The sequence below is a fragment of the Halichoeres trimaculatus genome, unplaced genomic scaffold (assembly GCF_033239565.1).
Source record: "Halichoeres trimaculatus isolate MK-OKI-2021-1 unplaced genomic scaffold, fHalTri1.1 fHalTri1_scaffold_14, whole genome shotgun sequence".
In the NCBI taxonomy this organism is placed as follows: domain Eukaryota; kingdom Metazoa; phylum Chordata; class Actinopteri; order Labriformes; family Labridae; genus Halichoeres; species Halichoeres trimaculatus.
The window spans coordinates 1,866,304-1,890,856 of NW_027437192.1; the positions used below are offsets into that span (position 1 = coordinate 1,866,304).

The window sequence follows — 24,553 nt, forward strand, 5'->3', positions numbered from 1 at the left end:
AGTCACCCAGAAACATCCTGTTATTTTCACACAGTTTGTGGTTTTTACAGCAGAGACGAACATCCAACCTGCTGTGGAGAAAAGTGTGGTTAATGTGGTTAACTTTAAAAACATGAAGAGTGTGGAAAGGTAAAACCAGCGTTGATCAGTTTTCTGTGATATGAACATTTTAAACTGTTTCGTGTTGGAAGTTATTTACGACATTTCAGCTAAACGACCAATTTGTCCGACTTTCAAAACTCAAAATCTGTCAGTCGGTTTGTGTGTTATTAGGAGACGTCCTGAAGGCTAAAACTGAGGAACAACATGTTGAGACGGATGGTTTTCAGTGTGTGTGTGTGTGTGTGTGTGTGTGTGTGTGTGTGTGTGTGTGTGTGTGTGTGTGAATCAGGGAGACGAGGGTGTGGCAGGAAAAACCCCCTTGGCCGTAGATCTCTTTCACACACACTCACACAGGTATGCACACACCGAGCCTGCCAGAGATTTCAAACCAACACTGGCTCCTTCGTCTGATTGGACCGTTTGAAAATACGCTCCCTCTGATTGGTTCTTACTCCAATAACTGACGGCTCAGTGTAAAAATACAAACAAACAAACAAACAGGAACATTTCTAAGAAAATAAGTCCACAACTTCTATGATTTTAGGATCACAGATTTCACAGAGGGGCATTTATTCAAACTTTTCATGTTTTTTTTTTTTTACAGGATTAAAACAGCTGGGACAGTTTGTAAAAATAGAAAACCCCACACATCATCCAAAAACATCACATTATTTACATGAGGGCAGTTTGTGTTATTCAGCGTACAAACGTCTCTGTTCAGGACCAGTAAAGCTCACGTCTACATGTGGGGCTGATTTAATACATTCTGCTTTTCCCCGTCCTCAAACAGAGAGGTTGGTACGCTGAATACTGTTTTTTTAATCGAGCATCTTCAGCGTGAACTCGTCACAAAAACCACAGATGACAGGATGAACGTGTGACCTGCAGACCAGCTATGATCTTCAGCTCCAGTTATAAAGGATTTCTAAACAAAATAAATACTTTTCTCACCGGAGATCAGTGCACGATGGAGTCTGAGATCACACAGGAACAAAATAAAACAAGACCGGACCAGCTGGGAGGCAGGAAGTCGTCTGAAAACACGCTGAAATACTCCAATCCAGCTCAGAGATTAAAAAAAGGATGTTTGTGTGATAGTTTCATGTCAAAGCTTGTGTCACGGTAGCCTGTTATTATTTTTAAGGTCAAACCGGTCTCTTAAAAAAACACGCGGCAGCACCGCCCTGAAGCGAACTGACTTTCCCTCCAAAATTCAAAGAATGCGACCGCTAGCGAACGGCTTCGCGCCTGTTTTCTGTCCTTTATTTGATTCTCCTTCACCGCGCTGACTCGTCCCTGCGTGTCGAGTCCTGTCCTCAGACACCACCTCCTCCTCCTCCTCCTCCTCCTCCTGCTCCTACAATCCTCAGGGAGACGTTACAGGAGGGTTCAAAACAAACACTGGAGAGGATCCTGGACCGAGGGGAAGTGGAGGATGAAGGGAAAGACAAAGAAATCAGAACGTAAAAAATCTGGGATCTAAGCTTGTCTGTGTTTTCCTGTAGACAGCCTTTACACACCTGAGGGGCGGGGCTAAGTTTGATTGACAGCTGCTGCAGGTGTAACTGCTAGGTGTGCACACAGAGTGCTCTTTGTGCTGCCATAGCGTCATAACCACAGCACGACTGACCTGACCACACTGACATCAGCAGGTGAACAGCTAATTAGCTTCCTAACCTGCAATCTGACGCCGTTAGCATAGCGCTTTTCCCCACCGAGAGGAACATATGTCAAGGTTTGGATGTTAGACTCTGTTTTTTTTCCAATAAATGAACTTGATTATTCTCCCAAACTGCAGCAAACCAGGCAAGAAGAGACAACATGGCTCCTGTGAGCATCTGCAGGATGCTAGCAGCAGAAGAGATAAGCTAATATCGGGTAAATTAGCACAACCAAACAAAATGGTTAGCGTGTGCAGCGACCAAAATTTGTGATCATAGTCAAAGTGTGCAAAACATCCCAAAACTAGTTTTGGAACATCTACCATGCAACCAATACACAACTAGCTTAGCTTTAATTATGCTAAATTTGATATCCTTTGAAGGAGCACAGAAAGACTGAGTGTTGTCCCCTCAATGCTCCGCAAGCTAATCAGTATTTTTACAAAGTGGGCCTGAAATGTCAGTCATATGTGTTTCAGGTGTAGTGCAGCTTTCCACCACTAGCAGGTGCTGTGGCTAAGGTGAATGCTAAAACCATATTGCTTTAAAGCTCTACCACCTGGATGTAAACAGTCACAGATCTGGTAGCCTGGTGTGTAACCACTCGGCCTGAGCAACGAGGATCCAGCACAAGCATGAGGACGCTAACTTGTTGATGCTAGCTCTTAGCGCTCTTAGCGCTCTTAGCCTCATGTATGTTTTCTTATTTGGATTAGTTGGGAATTGGTCAGTTTGGCACATCTCTATTTGCAAAATGCTCACTGCTCTGAGCATGCTAACAGCTAATGTGGATGCTAACTAGCAGGCTAACCAGGTGAAAGGATTTGTGATAACCAGATTTTTTCACGAGGTAAATTTAACATATAGGCTAGTATCATTAGCACACAGTGAAAATGAGCTACTATGGTATTTTTGTTAGCTACAAGTTAAAAAAACACATCAGGGATAGTAAAATTTAGATTTCTGTAAAACAACTGTAGAAAAAGAAGGGCTTTTATTTTGAAGTTCCTGAAAAGACGGCAAAAACAACCCCTGAGGAAAAGAGTAATATTAAAAATCGCCTTCTAGTGACACTTTTTGAAGCGCTAAAACATAAAACTGATGTTAAATTGATGCTGAGCGTGTTATTTTGGATGTTTAAAGCTTGGTGATTAGGCTGTGGGACAACAACAGAGATATGAAGAGGAGCAGCCGGTCAGGGGGGGACAGGAGGGAGGGAAAACGCTCGTAAAGTTTTGTAGTAAAAGAAAAAATTTGCACCAGCGACGTGTTTGTACGAGTGAGGGCCGGACTGGACTTCTCAAAGAGGAACTGAGGTATTTTGGATCAGACTGTCCTCCAGAGAAGCTTCTAGACTCAGCTTTGAAACACTCTGCTGCGCCTGAAGTGGCCCCCATGAGCTAAACTCCACCCGCCCGGCACAGACCGCGAGATAAATCAAACCACAAAAGCATTTTCAGATATAAGTTTAACCCAGAGCCCCGAAAGTCAACGTGTGTGGCCTGTATGTGTGTGTGAGATCAACCAGGCATCACAGTCATCTCATATTCCAGTGTGTGTGTGTGTGTGTGTGTGTGTGTGTGTGGGTGTGAGTGTGTGTTCCCTCCTCAGGTTTCCAGGATAAAGAGAGTCACTCATCAGAGCCGTCAGTCCGTCAGCCTCAGTCCAGGAAACGTCCGAGAGTTTTTGGTGTTTTTGGTTTCCTGAAGGAGGCGGCGAGCCGAAAACAAAAGGTGAGGGATGACGTTTGATAACAGGAGGAGGAAGAGGAGAAGAGGAGGAGAAGGAGGAGGAGTGGGGAGGTCGTGACCTGGTGGTGGAGAAGGTGGAGTGACAAAAGGTAAAAAAAAAAAAAAAAAGCAGGTGGATCAGATAATCCAGGTGATCCAAACTGAGAGTCCGTCATTTTTCAAAATCAGGAGTCCACCATCATCCTCTTCAGCCAGACGGACAGAGGGAGAGAAAGGGATGATGGGAAACCAGCTGGATGCTCCTCCCTCCCTCCTCCTGCACAGGTGGATAATGGGGAATAAGGTTGGATGTTTGGGCCTGTACCTCCTGGAGAGAGGAGAAGAAGAGGAGGAGAAAATATGAGCGGTCGTGTTCTCCTGACGTTAATTACTCCTGATTAATTCATCAGCTGTTTACAGGTCAATAATCAATAATTCAGTCTGCAACATGAGAGCTGGGAGGGGCTGAGTCTAAGGATGTTTAAGGAAGTTATTTAAACTGTGAAAAATGTTAAATCCTGAATCTATAGTTTGAGATCAGCTGATTTCAGTTTAAGAAAACTATTAAATTTGGATGTAGTTAGACTGTCATCAATAACAGCTCAGCCCTTTTGAGATACAACTCCAGACTGATCTAACGGGGTCAGCCCAGTGTTCCCACAGCCCTATGTTCCCACAGCCTAATGTTCCCCCAACACTATGTTCTCCCAGCTTTTGTTCCCACAGCCTGATGTTCCCACAGCCTAATGTTCCCCCAACACTATGTTCTCCCAGCTTTTGTTCCCACAGCCCTATGTTCCCACAGCCCTATGTTCCCACAGCCCAATGTTCCCACAGCCATTTGTTCCACATTTGTTCCCAAAGCCATTTGTTCCCACAGCTCTATATTCCCACAGCCATTTGTTCCACAGCCATTTGTTCCACAACCAAATGTTCCCACAACCAAATGTTCCCGCAGCCAAATGTTCCCACAGCCTAATGTTCCCACAGACCAATGTTCACTCAGCTATTTGTCCCCACAGTCCAATGTTCCCCCAGCCAAAAGTTCTCACAGCCCTAAGTACCCATAGCCCAGTGTTACCACAGCCTTATGCCTACAGCCTTGTGCTTACAGCTCTATGTTCCCACAAACTTATGTTCCCACAGCCTGGAGCTGTGGGAACATAAGGCTACAGTAACATAGAGCATTGGGGACATGGGGTTGTGGGAATAAAAGCTGTGGGGACATAGAGCTGTAAAAACTAGGCTATAGGCATAAGGCTGTGGGAACATAGGGCACTGGGAAAAAAGAGCTGTGGGAACATTAGCTAGAGGATCATGGAGCTGTAGTAAACTTGGCTGTGGGAACATTAGCTGGGAGATCATGGAGTTGTGGGAACATGGAGCTGTGGGAACTAGGCTATCGGCATAAGGCTGTGGGAAGATAGGGCTGTGTGAACATTTGGCTGTAGGCACATAGAGCAGTGGGAACAAAGGCTGTGGGAACAGAAGCTGTGGGAACATATGCACACTGCATATCTAACCTCTGATTATTAAGAAACAGTTTTATTAAACTATGGTTTGTGAAACACCCAGAGATGGTTTGTTTGTTTTCATGATAAGTGGAACGTTTCAGCTAAAACCTTCATGAAGGCTGCAGCATTTTGAACATTACCTCCCAGTTCACTCCGACTTTGTGCTGTCTGGGTTTTGAGTTACCAGCTGTGTTTGTTGATGACTTGTTATTTATTCTCATTTGCATATAAGGGGGCCCTCTTACGCCGCTAACGCATAGCACCTGATTAAAACACATGCAAACAGAAGCAGCGTGCAGCGGTTTCAGTAAAGAAGAGTGGGTCACTATGAATGGAGGTGTGTTTATCTCTGCTGTGTCTGTTGTCGGTTTGTGACTCTCGTCTGTCACCGAGTGTCAGAGATCAGAGAAAACACTTGAACCTGTTTCTTCTAAAACACCGGAAACACTTCTGCTGACTGGGGCTCACACACACACACACATACACACACACTCAGAAACACACAAAGACTCTGTGTGACTCCACTTTGAATCAACACTCTTATCTCTAGGCCTTGTCACACACACCCACACACACACACACACACACACACACACACACACACGATCAGATTCTTTGTTTTTTTGCTCGGCTGAATGGAGACAGCCTTGGTAGCTACTGTTTCAACAACCCCCCCCCCCCCCCCCCCACACACACACACACACACACACACACACACACACACACACACACACACACACACACACACACACACACACACAAGCGCCTTCAGGGACAGATTAAATAAAAATAAACATGATTTGAATAGTCTTCATCTTTTATTTGTCCCCTGGGTGTTTTTTTTTTTTCGTGGTCACTCTGTTTTTTATTGTAAAACGGGACAAAGACACCACCACAGGGCGGCTCTCACCTCACCTCATTTTGACTCAGTTGACGGGGTGTAACATTAGCCTATCACTGCTATAAAGCTAACGATCAAATGTAATTTCAAATAAACCTGAAATATGTGAGTAACAGGCTTTTTGATATCTAAACATACTTTCTATGACATCACCCATTTGTTTGTGAAGCAGAGTTTTAGAGGCTATCCTCAATGGGAGCATTACTGGAAAAGCTGTACTCAGATTAGCTTTGTTTAAGTTAGGATGGAGTAAAGAGGCGGGACTTTAGCCTTTTTATAAACAGCTACAGGGTGCCCACCTGTAAATCCAGTCAGCTACGCCCTTATACGGACTAACTTGTAAGTTTAATAACTTTAGAAATCAGGTAAATCAGGGGCAAAAAAACACTGAAATAGAGAATAGAGGATAGGGAATCTATCGGCTTTTTGAATGAGTGTGTATGTGGTTTCTGCTGTTTCTGCAGACAGCCTCTAGTGGACACATGCGGAACTGCAGCTTTTCACACTTCAACAAAGGCTTTATTTGGTCTCTACTAATACAACTTGTGTAAAATATTGTTGCGCACCAATTAAATTACGACTCTTCCAAATATGGTCACTTCTGGTTTTTAATGACACTTTCGAACATAAAATTTGTTTGTTTTTTCACTTTTTTTAAAAGCAATTTATTGAGTAAATCTGGACATAAGTCTATTCAATTTATTTAAATTAGGGGTATAAAAGTTGTATTGATGTATTACAAAAGTTTTGTGCAAAAATGACACTACAGCATGTAAAAATATAAAGATATGCTCTGCCAGCCCTGGTATGATGATACATTACATTCATTTTTGTAAGTTTTGTGTCTGATTTGCATTTTTTCCTTTAAAGTTCAACCCTGTACAGTCTGACCCATCAGAAAACAGCCAGAAAGTTCCAGTTTGGGGAATTTAGACATTTATTAACCCTTTTAACATAATCCACAATAAACTATTGTGATACCATTTCATATATGTAATGTGATGATAATCCTCCAGGGGGCAGAATACTTTTTTTAACCGTTTTTTAAGAAAACTATTAATCATGTTGATGAGATAGAGGTTTTTGACAGCCAAGTATTAAATACATTGTGTTTGGCTATAAAAGTTTAAGGATTAAACAGCCAATGGGAAGGTGTCGAACCCGCCTGCTTGCTCAAAGGCTGGCCACAAGGGTGCGCAACCTAGACCGCTAAGTAACATTGGCGCCCCAGATTTTTAACACTTCTGAACAGGCGTCATAGTTTCAGATTTAAGAGGTTGAGCGTAACATATCGTTTATTTTTTGCTAACTATCAGCTGTAACTGCAGTTAGCGTAGCAGCTGTAGCCTAGCATCTGTCAGTAGTAGCTGCTACTACTAGTGTGATGAGTCCTGCAGCTGTTTGTGTTTGGGTTTCTGGGTTAATGTATTCCCACTGCAAACAAAACGCTCCAGGGTGGATTAGAAACCACACGCTCCTTCAGGTGATCTCAGGTCATTTGTTTGGTTCAGCATCAAAGTGCAACATGTGGTCCAAGTGCAGGTGTGAACGCTTCGTTAGCCGATAAATGCTGAATGCTTGATATTTTACTGACACAAATATGAAGCTTATGAGTCTGTTATGATGGAGTTAAACTAGTTTTCTTCTAGTTTCAGTGAAAGTGTAAGTGTGTGTGTGTGGTCATGTGACTCACCAGCAGTGTGCAGGGCGTCTTTAATACGGGGACTCGACCCTGAAAAAGAGAAAACACACATCAGTTCAGTGGCTCTGACAGAAACAAAGATAATCAGAGATATTCCTGGAAGAAAAAGCAGTGAAGGGAAAACGAGTTTGAATACAAACACCAGGAAATGAAAACAAAGGTGAACGTCACCTCAGTGGAAACAAACAGAGTGTTTTTTACATGTATGGAAATGATTCTCTGTTTTCTCAATCACACATCTGTCTGACGGCGGCGTCACACTCGATACACACTCGATACACACTCGATACACACACGATACACAATCCGTCAGCTTCGACATTTCACACCGGCTCTGATGAAACTGTTTGACCTTCTCGTGAAACCTCCAGAGCAGCTTTGAGGGAGTCAGGCAGCGCAAACAGCCGCCGCCTGGACCGCCGTCTTTCTGTCCAATCATGAATCTTATCTCAGGAACTCAGATACAGTTTCCACTGGCTGATAAGAGCCGCAGACCAAACACCAGGCTCAGAGGTTTGACAGGTCAGGGGACTGGGAGGCAGAAACTTTGATGTAAAAAAAAAAAAGTGCCTTTGGCTGTTTTTCTACCCCACAGCCCGAGTTTACGACAGTTTACACAGAAACAACACCTGAGAGGCTGTGTGGGGTCGCTCAGGGTGGAGACGCGTGTTTGTTTGTTTGTTTGTTAGTCTGGAGTCTGTTTGAAAAGAACAAACATGGCGACACCAAAGACGATCGACTTTAACTGATGTTTGCTAAAGAGTATTTTTGATTTGTTGGTTGTTCACTTCCTGTTTCAAGTTTTTACTTCTTAAAAAGTGTTGGTCTCTGACTAAGACATCCTCAAAAGTGAAAGCAAAGACGACCTGATCTTACAGATAGTCTGTCTCCTCCCCCTGTGCCCGATGACACTGTGGAAAAAAAGATAAGTGTCTGTCTCAGTTGGTTTTGAGAGTGGGGTAATAATTTAATACGCTTTCAGCTATACTAGACGACACTATCTTAGTCAAAAAAATCTCCATTGTCGTTTCCCTGGTGTTTATTTAAGTCTTCTCTCCTCCTCCAGTCTCTGCTCTGGCTCCTGTCTCTTTAAGAACTGAAAGTCCTTGCTCTTGTTTTGAAAGCTCCATCAATGAGGTTCTAGAATGTTCGACATCATCAAGCACAGAGAGCTTTCTTTCTTTGTGATGTCACTACATTCCGGAACTCTCTGAGCTCACAGAGTTTTTTAGAGGAAACTGAAGACCCTGAGCTTTTTAACCAGCTCTGACTGCGTTATGATAACCACTACTTTGACAATATTTATCAACCAAATCAATATTTACATTTATTGACGGTATTTTTTTTGTCTGTCTTTATCCTGTGTCTCTTGTTGTTCCATACTATCTTTACATGATTCATGAGCTTAAACCAAGGGGCAACCTCCAGTCTCAGAATATGAGACGATGCTGAAGTGCTAAAATCTGCTGTTCGTCGAGTGTTTGCATGAGGCTGGCTCCGGAAGTACCAGATGTCACATACACACCAAGTCAAAAAAAGCCGTTTTCAAAGCTGAAATTAACCTATTTACAGCCTGGTTCAAAAAACGTCTCCTGTCTGAGTCGCTAATTTTACTATCAGCACCCACTGTGCGGGGGGTGAATTTTTTTTTTTACTCGGCCGTTCAGAGGATATTAAGATCTCGAGCTCCTCCAATAAGAGGCACAGCTGAGGGTCACGTGACGGCTGGCGCTCTATGGCTGTAGGCGAAGCCCTTGCCACTACCAATATGGCCGCTATAGCCAATGTGCTTCATTTTCCGTTTCAGAAACAAACGGGTGACGTCGGCGAGACTACATCCATGTTTTCTACAGACTATGGCTTAAACATGAACCCTCCTCTCCCCGGTGTTTTAAAAAAAACTCTTATATCAGGCTCCGTCTAAAGTAAGGATGGATACCTTTCACTTTTGAAACGATACAGTACTGATGTCCAGTACCTGGCAATTGGTACCAGTACTCAACGGTACTGATTTTCTGTACTTTTTTGTGTTTATGTGGTAAAAATATCAATTTGTTTAATAATATATATTTTTTTTAATTAAGCACATTTATTTTTCAATATATAACCTTGTAATGCTGTGTTCATGTCCAGCATGGAAAATCAACTAGTCTTCCACCCCCTCACAGTCAAAAAGATGCATTTAGGTACCTAAACATGGTACCTTTTGACTTAACGTGAATTGATACCCGATACTTTTGACAGAATTCAGTCAGTACTTATAAAAGTACCTAATTTGGTACCCATCCCTAGTCTGAAGCGCCTTGTTGCGTCTCTTTAAGGCTCCTCGCCCCACAAACCCCCTTCCCTCTGATTGGCCAGCCCTTTGGATGTGGAGGGCGGGGCTATGGGTAGACCTTAGTGTTTGAGGCCCAGCCCTCAGATTCTTATGTGATGACTTCATTATTTCAGCAAGTCTCATACAGATCTAATGCTAAATAAAGACCGGGCTGATTTAAGCAGTTTGACGACAGATTAAAGGCCCATTTCTCTTTCTTTTATGTACAAGAATGTATCGGTCCTTTTCAAACAATGTTACCGTCACTGCTTTTACGTTAGCATTGCTATTAACCAACACATCCACCAGGGGAGGCAGCCCAGAGTCGAAGTTTATGACAACAACAAACTTAAAAACAAACATGGCGACTGTGGAGGAGGTGATGCTAATGTACCGCTAGCATAAAAGACAAAAACAGAGGCAGCGTTGTAGAAGGCGGTGGTTGGTGAGGCCGTAAATATATCGCCCCAAGTTCCACCATTGTTGTTTCTTCTTCTTGTCTCACTAAAGCTACGCATCAAGTAGTAACAGCAACACTGCCCCCCCATGGTTTCCAGTGGTACTGCTCCATTTGGCGGGTATCTGTAAACTTAATGGAAACCAGATCCGTAATTATAACATAACTTCTTTACATGCATGTTTAAGATATGGGAAAGTCGACTAACCCCTCTTTAAATATTAGCATTAGCCTTAGCCTCCATGAGCTACAAGCTACAGAGTGCATGAATGGAGTTAATAGGAGTTATTCCTCTTTTGAAAAGTTACTGTAATAACTCATTTTTTCAGTTTAACACTGACAAACACTGAGTGGTAATAATACAGGAAACAGTCAGAGAGGAAAGAAGCTAAATGTGATCCAAACCACCAAGAGAAAGACACGGCTGTGACGATGTGAGCAAACACCGCCCTGAGAGAGACCTGACATGATGAAAAGAGAAACTGTAGTTTCAGAATGACAGAGATAAGACGACACGAACGTGAGGAGCATCAGGAAACAAGCGCGGACATGACGGTGACATTCCTGACATTCCTGCCTCGCCCTGCAGGAGAGGAAACCTCACACCGAGCCACAGACGAGGAGGTGGAGGAGGAGGATCACTCCCAGGAACCAAACCCAGGCCAGGCCGCAGAGAGATCTCAGACCAGGCCGGGCCGCTGACGGTAAAGGTCAGCTGAGGGAAGCAGGAAGAGATTTGAACCAATCACAGCAGCCGATGTTTGCACCTGTTTCTCAACACTTTCAGACGAAACGCAGAAAGACGAAGAACTCACGGTTTTCATGATTTTCTCTCGAGCTGATGAAGCTCTGTAAGAGAAATCAAACCTGCAGAAAAAGCTCTGATGTGTAATTATGACTGATGGGTGTGATGTGAGCGGGTTTTCCCAGCTGGCAGCTTGTCTTTGAACGCAGCATCAAGGAGGAGGAGGAGAGACTTTTCATCAGAGCGGTTAGAAATGATCGAGCGTGAGAGGTCAGAGCTTCTCCAGGAGGAAAACATCTTTCGTACTGATGGTTCCTGAAGCCTTTGATACACACGTCTGTCATCCAGTGTTTCCTGTAATTACCTAAACATGAAGCTTTTTCTCTGACGAGTTTTTCTCAGCTACAAAACGACCACAGACTGAAACAGATTGAGCAGCAAAACGTCTCAATCAGTGGTGTTAAAAAACTCTAGCAGGTTGTTTCGAGAGAAACTTGTTTGATAGGAAGGCATTCCTCTCTCTTTCTCTCAAAGTTATTCTTTTTTTTAACCATACAAGGTTAAAATTTAACCTCGAGCTGATAAAAAACTGTCCCTTCTCTTCATGATATTATCAAATAAAGTCATCGTTCAGTTAAAGATGGAGCTGTGTCGATGGGAAACAAAGGCTCAGGAAAAATTCCAAATATTTTCTTTTACATGTTTGTGTGAGGACGAGCTAAGCTAGCAGAGGTCAAGGCTGTGGCAGGTTTAAAGCTGAGCTAACTTAGCAGAGGTTAAGGCTTTAACAATTGAAAAGGTGAAGCTAAGCTAGCAAAGATCTAGGCTATAGCAGGTTGAAAGCCAAGCTAGGCTAGCACAAGTTAAGGCTTTTGCAGTTGGAAAGGTAAAGGTAAGCCTGAATGGAGCCAGACTGTAGCAGGTGGAAAGCCAAGCTAAGCTAGTAGAGATCCAGGGTTTAGCAGTTGGAAAGGAAAAGCTAAGCTAGCATAGAGCCAGACCATAGCAGGTGGAAAGCCAAGCTAAGCTAGCAGAGGTCTAGGCTGTAGCAGTTGGAAAGGTGAAGGTAAGCTTGCATAGAGCCAGACTGTATTAGGTGGAAAGCCAAGATAAGCTAGTAGACATCCAGGCCTTAAGCAGTTGGAAAGGTGAAGCTAAGCTAGCATAGAGCCAGACTATAGCAGGTGGAAAGCCAAGCTAAGCTAGCAGAACCCAAGCTGTAGCTAGTGGAAAGCCAAGCTAAGCTATCAGAGGTCCTGGCTGTAGCAGTTGGAAATTAAAAGGTGAAGCTAAGCTAGCAAATGTCCAGGCTATAGCCGGTTGAAAGCCAAGCTAGTTAGTTGGAAAGGTGAAGCTACGCTAGTAGAGGTCCAGACTACTGACTGTACACAGAGTGGGCAGCGTGGGTTCGCCATTTAGCACTGTACGATTTTAAAGCCCTAACCCATTGATAGCAGTTAAGCAGCCCGAGTCTGCACAGTAAAGACTGTGAGGGATTCTGGGAGAATCTGAGTGGAGCCAGTCGTTTCTAACCCCTTATAACTCATGAAAACAAAACTTTTCAGAAAAAAGAGGACTTGAATACAAGACAGCCAAATGATATCTTCAAATCACCACAACAATCAGACGTGAGAAACATTTCTACCAGGTGTGTTAATTTTTTAAAGTTTGACCACAGCCCATCTGGAATGACTGGAAAGATGGATTTTTTGACCTATACTGCAGCCAGCCACCAGGGGGAGCAGTTTTTGTAGCTACCTCACTCCGGCTGGGCAAGATGACCTTTATTTTTTTTTTTACAGTTTATGGTCCAGACTTTAGCAGGTGGAAAGCCAAGCTAAGCTAACAGAGGTCCTTAAAGGTTATAGTTAGTGTAAGGCAAACCTTAGCAACAGAGGTTTTTAAAGCAGTTAGGAAAACTTTTGAAGATGGTTTCTCCTGATAAATGTAGATTTTGTTTTCATTTCCTGATAAACAATTCTCCTCGTTCAGCAACTGATAACAAACAGAGGAGAAGCCACATAAGACGACGAGAGACTGAAGTTTTCATCACCAGAGAGGAGGTTTTACACTTTGTCAGAAGAAGAATTGATAAAGTTTTCTAAAGAAATCCTGCAAAGTTAATTATTCGACATAACAAACCTCTTAAGTCGCCTGAAAAGTTGTAAAAAGTGTTGAAGCTGAGTCTACGGGTGTTATAGGACAGCAACCAAGAAGCTGGAAACCTGACACCATGTGACCATGAGCTCAGATCACATGACCACACCTGATCTGCACCTGCAGGCAAAGGACCATGATCACAACATGAGCTTTATCATTCAGCTAAATCTGAATATCTGCACATGAAAGCATCAGGACGCCACCCACACCTGTCTCTGAGGGGGAGGGGGCGGGGCTTCCTGCCTGTGATTGACAGCTGAGAGAGGAGGAATGCAGTCAGGCTGTTTTCAAAACATCGAAACCCAAAAAGAGCGACTTAATCCAGCTACAAGGCCACGTTCAGAGAGTGTGTGTGAGAGTGTGAGTGTGTGTGAGTGTGTGTCATCCGTCTCATGGTACCTCAGGTAGAGGCTGAGACAGTCAGCAGCAGGTTGTATAGGAGAATAAAGCAGAGGTGGAGCACGCGTCCCCTCCCCTCCCAGGTGGGCTCCCCTGACCAGCTCCTGACTGTTTACTGATCTTATCATCAGATCCTCCATCGTTCAGACTGCTGCAGGTTTTCTCAGACACGGATCAGCGCCTGGTTTTAGTCCGTTTCAAAGCGTCCCTCTGACTTCCTGTCTGCACCTGCAGGAGCCGCTGAATCCGTTGATTCTGCGTTTTATTGAAACTTCATGTGCGGGCGGCTGAGAGACTATCACAGGGACAGATCTGTGCGTTGAGTCGTGAACTCAGGTGTGTGTTCCTGCTCCCATGCCCCCATGTCACAGATGTGTGTGTGTGTGTGTGTGTGTGTGTTATTGTAGCCTACAGAGAACCGGTTTTGGTTGAACACCTTCAGGACAGGAGCATTGTTGTGTCGTGAGCTCATTTTTCTCCAAACACCTGCAGATCCTCCTGCACGGTGCAGGTTCAACCATGAGAAACATCATGAATTCACTGGTTTTAGCTTTCCTTAAGCACAAATCTCAAACATTTCTGGATCCAGCTTCTTTAAAAAGAAGATTTCACATCAGTCAGAGCAGTATCTAAGCTGTTTTCAGCCTGTTTAAGGTGTAAACACTTGGAGCCAAACGTCAGGTGGATTTCTCAGCTTCCTAGAAATCCCTCAGCCTGGAGGGAAACCCTGAACCAACACTTCAGACCCGAACTTGTCTTTTTAGTCTAGAACAAATCCCGAGCCGTGTCCTCGGGCTGTCAGAGAAACAAACAGTCTGGATCTTTCTGCTCTGGAGACGGAGAACAAAAGCCTCCTGTCGTCAGTGTTGACACCGACTACAGACGAAGATGACGGCGATGAAGATAAAATGACTGAGGACAGACGCGTCAATCATCTGGAGGCCGCGGGGCAGCGGCTTCAGGAGGAGGAGGAGGAGGAGGGGGATCTGAAGCTAAACACCTCCTCCGTCTGAAGCCAGATGACCTCTCTGAGCGGGTTGTTTGTGACAGGAGGGGGCGGAGCTTAAGGTGTTGGAACAGAGTTTCCTGTACTTTAACAAACACTCTTCAAGATTAAAAATATCCTGATTGATGAAATACCACTACTGCCACTAGAAGAATAAAACCAAATGGATCCAGCTACGTGAAGCTGACCTCTCTCTACTGAGTCTCACTTTCACTGTCTCTAACAAACACACATCAGCTGAAACTTGGCATACTGAGCGCTGTGAACCCAAATAAACAGATTTTACTGTGATTCAATCACCAATAACCAGCTCAAAAAGGATGAAACTAACCTCATAAGGTTTTTCACAAAGCCTGGAGAAACTCAGATTCAGAGCTACGTCAAGATGTCAGGAGATTAAGTTCATAAAAGTACTGGATACAACACTACGTAGTGTGGTATTTATCTCTACAGTTACGTAGCGCTACAAATTGAGACAAGACAATGAGTAAATGATTTAATTTTGTGTTCTGTGTTTTGCCTTCAGCTCGTATTTTAGCCTTAAACTTGTGTTTTAGCCTTGAACTTGTGTTTTAGCCTTTAGCCTGTATAATGGCCTTAAGCTTGTGTTTATCCTTTAGCTTATCCTTTGGCTTGTGGTTTAGGCTTATAGCCAATATTTTGCCTTTAGCATGTGTTTTAGCCTTAGGCTTGTGTTTTAGACTTAAGCCTGTGTGTTTCAGCTTTTAGCCCGTGTTTTAGCCTTTAGCCTGTACATTAGCTTTTAGCTTGTGTTTGAACCTTTATATTAGCCTTTAGCTTGTGTTTAAGCCATTAGCTTAACCTTTGGCTTGTGCTTTTAGCCTTTTGATTATCCTTTCGCTTATGTTTTAGACCTTTAGCCCATGTTTAAGCCTTTAGCCTGTGTTTAGCCTTTAGCTCCTGTTTTAGCTTAAAGCTAATGTTTTAGCCTTTAAATGTGTTTTAGACTTTAGTCTGTGTGTTTTAGCCTTTACCGTGTGTTTTAGCCTTTAGATCTAGTTTAGCCTTAAGCTCGTATTTTAGACTTAGGCTTGTTTTTTAGGCCTTTAGCCTGTACATTAGCCTTAAGCTTGTGTGTTAGCCTTTGGCTTGTGCTCTATCTTCCTCCTGTTTCTCTTTCTTCTGCTCTTCTGTCCTTTTTCTGTCTGACAGTTAGGCTCCAGTGTCCACCATCACTACAAAATTAATCACAGAAATTGTTTTCAGCAGAGAAAAACACAGATCTTTCTTCTCTCTACTCAACTTCATCAGCCGGCGTGATGTCGTCATAGAGACCTAGACGTACCGTAAATCAATCCGATCCTGCCTGACCAGATCAGGAAGCTGAGAAGTAACTCTGAGGAATAATCTATATTGGTGCTGATAATCTCATTTTAAAGTGTGGATTCGGGTCAGGCATATATCTAGAATGACTTTCTTAAGATTACTTTCAAACTCCTCACAACCCCTTTAAATTCCTCGAAATATGAAAGCCTTCGCATGGTTTTAGCCATGATTTGAGGTCATCTCATGATCCAGAGCCAAAGTTTGAAAGTCTGAAATCAGACCAACATCTCCTTAAATATCCATCATCACAGAGGAAAACTGCTACACCACATCAGCTGAATCTGAGACTGACAAACCCCAACAGCAGCAGACAGACGAAGAGTCAACCTGTTTCAGCTCGTTGCCTCCGAGCGCAGACAAACAAATCAGAAGAGAGAGCAGAGGAAATAAAAGGAGGAAGGAGGAGACGGACGGATGATCACTGCTGGGTTTAAAAACTTCCTGACAGACCGAGCGAGTCGCAGTCACACACTCCTGGTTTCAGGTTTCAGACTCAGGTACGGCTCCTCTGTTTGCTCTGCTTCAGGATGGCAGCTTCCTGTTCGGCTCCACGCCGTGATGAAATCTGACGGGATTGCATCACTGCTGAGGCGTTCAGGTACCGACTGCAGCTCCATAAACTCAACGACATAATCAAGAAAAAGCTCTTTATCACTTCAGATACTCTGATATTTGTAACGTTTGTCCAAAAAACACAGATTTCAAAGGGCGTGGCAACCCTACAGTGTGTGTACAGCTGTGTGTACAGCTGTGTGTGTGTAAGTCTGACATGTTGCGAGACGCCAAGGCGCGAGAGGAATGAGGAGAATCTCCAGGAAGGTGGTGAAGCGTCTGAAATGACTGTAACACATGCTGACGCCAAGAATGACAGAAATGAGCGGCGAGGAAAGAGGGTCAGAAAACACACGCTGACACAGAGCCGCACAGAGCTCGAAGACTTCAGAGTACAGAGCATCAAAGTTTGGAGTACTTACGGTACTTTCTGCCTGCAGTACATGATCAAACCGATGGCAGCGGCCAGAGCCACGATGACGGCGATGACGATCCCAGCGATGGCTCCGTCTGAGAGACCGTCATCCAGCGCCCCCTCCTCTGCAGAGAAACACACGTTTGTTAAAGTCACAGGACAACAGAGACGTGACGGTCGTGCAGCTGAGGTGTGATGTCACTGCCTGACCTGGATGTTCAGGTTCAGGCTGGTCTGGTTTCAGACCAGGTATCAGAAAATCTGGGAGTCCACATGTTGGTGCAAACATTCGTACATGAAGGAAGTAATCAGGGACAGACTTTGAGTCTCAGACTGAAACTGAGAAGAGGAAGTGAGTCACCGTGTTTGTGGGCGGAGTCTCAGTGATTCACTTCTGTGGAAATGCTCGTTACGCCTGAAACTTTACCAACCTGACAGACCACACTGACCATCGGTGTCAGGAAACACACGCATGACATCAGATTCTGGCCTCCAACCAACCACATCCTGTACAACTCTGCTAAGCTAACCGCTAAAAGTAGAGTGCTATTGTGCAAACAGCAACAACAGCACAAGAAGGAAATCCTTCAGGAGTAAAAATAACCTCCTCTGGCTGCAGTTCCTCAAGTGTCCACCTGAGGCTGTCTCCTAAAGCGAGTCAGTGCCCATAGAGCTCCATGTTAAAACTTTAAAGCAGAAATAAACATGTTTACAACAATGTTTAATGAAGAAATACGGTTGTAGTCTCTCTCTCTCTCTCTCTCTCTATATATATATATATTTATATATATATACAAAAAATAGAGTGAAGTTTAAGATAAACTGGCTTCAAGTAATCTTTGGAGCCAAAGTTCCCCCGTCACAGGCAGCCAGAGTCTGTGCAGTAGAGACTGTGAGGGATTCTGGGAAAATCTAAGTAGAGCTGGTGACAAAAATTAAAAGTCTAATCACTTCCTGACTCTACCTCCCGACATATTTTACAATCCCCGAAAAAAATACACAAGAACGTCAGCTGTCAATCATCGTTAAACGTGACGTAAAGCCTTGTTTTTAACCTCGTATAACTAATGAAAACAAAACTTTTCAGAAAAAAGAGGACTTGAATACAAGGCAGCCAAATGATATCTTCAAATCACCACAACAATCAGACGTGAGAAACATTTCTACCAGGCGTATTAATTTTTTAAAGTTTGACCACAGCCCATCTGGAATGACTGGGGAGATGGATTTTTTTACCTATACTGCAGCCAGCCACCAGGGGGAGCAGTTTTTGTGGCGACCTCACTTTGAGCCAAGCAACCAAACATGTCCTTCTTAGGAGGCGTGGAAGCTAAATACAGATAGCTGAGTCACCGTAGCAGCACAACACATTGTACCCTGTTAACAAATCCAACGAAGAAGAAAAATGCGACACATTTTTGTTCTGTTGGTGAAAAGAAAGTTCTCTTCACAAAGACTGCAGTGTGTCTAGCTCCACCATCTGGTGTTAGATCGGTTTAGTCCGACATCCCAACAGAAAGGAAACAAAAAGTGGTACGGTACAGGTCTGTGATTTGGGGAACTGTCCCAGTTTTAGCCACAAAATATGTACCGCACCAAAATGAACCAAACTATTTCCTAAATCCAGACCCTAAGATGAACTTCTCAGACTTTGCGTCTACAAGATCTCACCCTTTTCTGGAATATCAACTTTTCTCATTCTCCTTCAGCGCTCTTACCTTTGACGGACAGGGTGTGGGTGTGTGTCGTAGTCTTCTTGGTTACAGAGTTAAAAGCCTCGCACGTGTACGTCCCAGTGCTTTTGTAGACGGCCTTTTCGATGACGTACTGCGCCGTCTTGACCTGGGTCAGAGTGCCGTTAAACTTCCAGGTGTAGGTGGCGGGCGGCATGGAGGCCGCAGCGCACGTGAGCGTCACGGGGTCGTTCACCTCAACGGCGGTTTCGCCTGATACCGTCACTGGTTCTGGACCATCTGGTAACGAAGCAGGACAGAGAGGAAAAGGTCAGTTAAAGATCTTGAAATATTTTATTCCTGTGGCTTCTCTGTTGCATACTTTGTCCACAGGGGGCGCCAAAATCTACACGAATTAAAGGGGGCCTATATAGAAGCTACCTCATGGATGATGTTGTTTTAAGTTCAAAAACGTTTACCTTTTCCACATCACTGTACTGATACAATAGTTAAGCTCTAGATACGACCCAAGCTTTAAAGAGGGGTATTATTTTTTTTCCTGCGTTGTAAACGTGGATCTAAAGTACCAAAAAAAGGAAAGAAAAAGGATCTCTCAACTGTTTCAAAACACATTAGAGAGACACGGGCCTCAAACTCTAAGGTCTGCCCATAGCCACGCCTCCCACAGGCTTCAAAAGGGTGGGCCAATCAGATTGAAGGGGGTTTATCTTAAAGAGACAGTAGCTTAAACAAGGTGTTTCAGACAGAAGCTGAAATAAGAATTCTCTAGAACAGCAGAGAGAGAAAAATAGGACTAATTTGAGCTTTAAATTGAGTAAAGATATATACGGTGGCCCCAGTGGACAGAATTAAGACTAAAGGAGCAGACTACCCCCTCTTTAAACAGAACACTCTTCTAGAGTTTGAATAAATAAATGAATTTCAAAGTTTTTGTTTGGTTTTTGTGGCCTAACCTGAATAAATAATACCAATTCACTGGGTCAAAGTCGTCTTAAAATCCAACCCAAAAGGTTTTAACCCCCTAAAAAAATCTGTTTTCCAGATCAGATTTAATTTTATTCATGTATGAGTAGCTTGATATCCGTGTGTCAGCCGTATCGCTTAATAACGTGGGTCAATATGTGGCAGGTTTGCTTAAATTGAAAGGTCTCCTTTATGGACTTTTGCCGGGTCGTAAATGTGCAATAAAAACAAATCACCACCCGACAAACCAAACGTCCAAACATGAAGAGACCATAAACCCCTCCAGCGCGGCGTGTTTGCGTCTCTCAGCAGGACGGACACTCACAGTTCACCACCATCTTGTGGGAGGCTTTGCTCTGGGTGACGGGGTTGCTCAGCGCGCACGTGAACTCTCCGTTGTCCTCTTTCTGCAGCGGGCTGAGCATCACCGAGCTCAAGTCGCTGGAAAACACGACGCGGGAGCTGGCAGCCAGGGGTTTGCCGTCCTTGGTCCAGGTCCTGGTCTTCACGGTGCCGGATGTGACGGTGCAGGTGAGGTTGGCTGTGCTGTTCCCGGCGATGAGGGTCCCAGTTGGACCAGTGAGTTTTGCTCCAATGATGGGATCTGTGACAAGAGATAAGAGATTATCAACATCATCTTTTCTTTGTGTCGCTTCTGGCTGCAGTTCCTCCAGTGTCCACTTGAGGCTGTTTCCTAAAGTGAGTCAGTCCCCATAGAGTCCTATGTTAAAACTTTAAAGCAGAAATAAACATGTTTAAAGCTCTGTACTAAAAAAAGGTTTGTTTTTTTTCTCCTTATATCTCTTTTTTTCTTCGTCTACGACAACCGTACGGGGGGTGAATTTTTAGATACATTGCTTATCAGCTTAAAAGTTATCGAGGATCTGACATTGGTCTCTGTCAAGGGTCTTCAACCTGCGGCTCTTTGACTCCTTTGCAGTGGCTCCTTGTAGCTTTTAAAAAATATTGTTAAATACAGAATTTTGTATTTTTATGACAGAAGGTATTGATGAGTAAAAAGACACTGAGCTGAAATAACATCATGCATTAAGATTTTGTTAAACTAAATATGCATCACCTAAAGCAATAAAGCCTTTATAATTTGGGGAAAATTTCTGAAAATTTTAAGCACTTTTGGAAATTTTATAAATTTCAATTTTCGACATTGTTTGAAATTTTGATTTAAAAAAAAATCAAAATTTTTGGAAGATTCTGCAATTTCTTTTTTTTTTTTTTTTTAATTTTTGCAACTTTTTTTATTTCTGCAATGTCTTCCAATTATTTTAATTCTTTTTTTTTTAATTAAGCAAATTTTTGAAAAAAAAAATGTTTAAACTTTGCTACTTTTTGAACTTACTAATCTAACAATGTTTTTGAAATCATGGAATTTTGGCAAATGTTTCATTTTTTTCCCACATTTTTAAAATTTCATTTCTTGAAAGATTTTGCAAATTTTTGAAATTTTCAAATACTTGAAAAATGTTGCACTTGTTGCAATTTCATAAATTTTGCTTTTTTCTAAAGAAAAATTGCCATTACAATTTTTTCTCTTTGTTTTTAAATATTTACAAATTCATTACAAACAAAAAGAATAAAACATCACATGAACACGTTTATAAACACAAAATCTTTTTGTTTAAAAAATTGGTTACTTTTTTTTTTTTAGTTTAGAATTGCACACACTGTTTTGTCTTTATTGTAAAGATAAAGTAGATTTTTTGTGGCTCCTGAATTACTTTAATCACCTTTTCCTTGATAAATAAAATCTATTTCTCTATATTTCTAAAAATCCAGTGACTTTAAAAAAATATCTTTTTTCCTGTTTTTTTTTTTTGGCTCTCTGCTCCTCCCACAAATTTTTACAAATTTTCACAGTTTGAATTATAAAATGTTCAGCGTGTTCAGGAGAATCCTGCATGTAATTTTCACATTTCTAACTCGTACTTTTTTTTTAAACATTCAGAATTTTCCTTTTTATTTTTGCCCATTAAAATGAATGGAGATGATCCATCACTATGGAAGCAGCACAGATGATGATGTCATAAAGAGTGAGAGTTCTAAACAGATGTTATGAATAGAACTGGAACTAGAATTCAGCTCTGCTCCCCATCACTATGGAAACCACACAGCTGATGATGTCATAATGGGTCCGATGTGATAAATAGAACAAGAGCTGTCAGGGTTAAAGGGTTGGGGCTCAGCATTTCAACACCCAGTAACCCCCTCCCCCCAGTTTTTCCTTGTTCTCTTTCATGAACCAAAAACTTCCTTTATCATGCGAACTGCTCCTCCCGCTCTGTGCCATCATTCAGGAAGAAAACAGAAATGCTGCAGGGCAAAATGTAAAACCATCCTCCACCCAACAGGTTTCACACACACACACACATTCACACACATTCACACACAATCACACAGGAATGGTCTGCCGCCAACTTAAAAACAGCTCCTCTCAAACCAAACGGGAAATTCCTTGGCGGTAATTACAGACAGCGCCACTTCTCCGTGTTTTCCTCCACGTTTCGACACCTCACAGGTGAGGCGTGCGAGCAGTGGCGAGCGTCTGCGGCCTGTCCGTGCTCAGGAGCCACAAACAGCTCGTGTGACTAATCTCAGACCACTTTACCGCCTCGCGCCCTCGAGGCGTGTCAGCGAGGAGAGAAAAGGTTTCGCTCTGCAGCCGTCTGTCCGAGGAGTGTCCCTGAACCCTCACCTCATTCACACACATTCACACACACTCACAAACACACACACATTCACACACACGGTGGCTGATGAAGGTTTAATAAAACATCAAGCATCGATCTGTGGGAATGAAAAACTAACTCACCCATCAAAGCAAAGGTCACGCCAGGAGAGGCGATGACCCGTTTGGTTTTGTCGTTGGAGGCCCTGCATGTGTACTCCTCAGGCGTCTTCCCTAAACCCTGCGCCTGGATCTCTTTCAGGGTCAGGACCGGCCCCGTGGTTTTGATCTCCTTCTGGTTGTGGTACCAGGTGAAGGTGGCGGCCGGGCTGGAGACGGCAGCACAGGTCAGGTTGAAGCTGGAGCCAGACTGGATGAACTCGGGGGTCTTTGCCGGAGTCATGGTGACTTTCTCTGGTCCGTCTGTGGAGGAGAAAGAAGAGAGGCGGTTAAATTAAACGTACGTCTGATAACGGCTTCTGGGTTTTCTTCAGGTCACAGCCTCATTAAGCACAACATTACCGATAATCAATAATCAATAGCTACACAAATAATCACCATTTTTCACCAATCAAGTTGCAATATGATCAGAATGTTCTGGAGAACTGTGCGTGTATCACTCAAATTTCTAACCTTCTTACTTTTTAAAATATTCAACATTAAAAAACAAAAATTAGCCCATAGGAATGAATGGAATATGATCTGTCACCATGGAAACCGGACAGTCCCTTCATCCTTTACCTTCTTGTTTACATTCAAATGTAAGGTAATAAACAGGACTGGTGGGTTAGGGTTAGAGGGTAACAGGGCTCAGCATTTCAGCATCCAGTTTTTGCCACTCTGCCGATAAGATGAGCTCGGAGCGTGCCAAACCCGTGTGTGGTAGTATCTGTCAGACATGAAACCAGGACGTACTCTCTGTTTCCCCAAAACCGTGAAACCAGTTTTTCACAATCTTCACTTCAGTTTTCAGAACACGTGGTTTTTAGTGACGTCAAACAGTGGTTTGGTGTAGATGACGGGTCTAAACGTATAAAAATATATGTGGTTTCCCAAAACTGAGTGGTATTAATACACCACATTATATCTATTTATTTATTACTGCACATCCCCCTGCTGTTGCTCTTTCCATTACGGTCTGTTGACACGTTTTTATCTAGTTCATCTTTCTCTGGTACCCTGACACTTTTTGCACCTTTGCATACATCTTATTGCACTTTATACTGAAAAACCTGTGGCCTAAGCAGACCAGATTTCGTCCTGTACACACCGACTCATACAGAGTGACAATAAAGTCTGTCTCAATCAAAGAGATGAGTCATGTTTATAGATGGCGTAAAAATAAAAAAAGGACGTAGCCTCCCTTGTGTCACGTGTATGATTCTGACAGAAATAGAGTTTTGAAGCAAATAGAAACGGATACGGATATGGATACAGATACGGATATACAAATACAGATACAGACACAGATACAGATACGAATATGGATATTAGAGGTAGACCGATATATCGGGCCGATATTTGGACATTTGTCTCTATCGGCCATCGGCCGTATTTTCTTTTAAAAAGCTGATTTTTGATCCGTTGTATAAAATGACACAATTTTTGATCAGGCACAAAAAAGATGAGCACCTCAAACTTGTGGAACCACTTGGATACATTACATACTTTTGTTCAAATTATATTAATAAGTTTAAATTTCTTTTTTGACATTTTAAGAAGAGTGTGAATGTTCACTACTGCTCGTTACATTGTGTGTTTACTCAGACAAAATATTTCATTGTTTTGAAAGCTGAATAAATGTTCAGAGGACTGAACATGACTTGTTGTAATAGATTTCTTTTAGTTGCTCAGAAATTGCTGCGTTTCACAAAAATGTGATAAATACATATTTATTTAACAATCGGCCTGAATATCAAATTGGAAAAATCGGCTATGCATATCGGCATCAGCTGCCCAAATTTGGAAAGCATCGGCATCGGCATCGGCCCCCAAAAAACCCATATCGGTCGACCTCTAATGGATATGAATACAGATACGGATACGGATACGAATAGAGATATGAATAAGGATACAGACGGAGCTTAATTTCGTCTGTATTTCTGCATGTTTCCTCAAAACTTCCAGATACGGACAGGTACGAATATGAATACGGATACAGACACGGATACGGACATGGATACAGATACGAATACGGATACGGAT

General features: G+C 42.9%; 1 protein-coding gene across 2 annotated transcripts in view; it reads right to left on the reverse strand.

Annotated features, from left to right (window-relative positions):
• Positions 1-653: 653 nt before the first annotated feature.
• The window catches only part of LOC141802535 (cell adhesion molecule CEACAM5), a 30,573-nt gene continuing 6,673 nt past the window's right edge, over positions 654-24,553 (reverse strand). Inside the window, exons 5-10 of one of the 2 annotated variants that reach the window (XM_074686070.1) lie at positions 22,493-22,771; positions 19,991-20,269; positions 18,727-18,981; positions 17,016-17,133; positions 7,602-7,640; positions 654-3,821 (exon numbers count right to left, since the gene is read on the reverse strand). In XM_074686070.1, coding sequence (XP_074542171.1) covers positions 7,622-7,640; positions 17,016-17,133; positions 18,727-18,981; positions 19,991-20,269; positions 22,493-22,771 — 950 coding nt within the window. In that variant the 3' untranslated portion in view covers positions 654-3,821; positions 7,602-7,621. Of the gene's footprint in view, positions 3,822-7,601; positions 7,641-17,011; positions 17,134-18,726; positions 18,982-19,990; positions 20,270-22,492; positions 22,772-24,553 lie in introns of those variants that run through there. The other variant, XM_074686071.1, reaches the window with a different exon arrangement.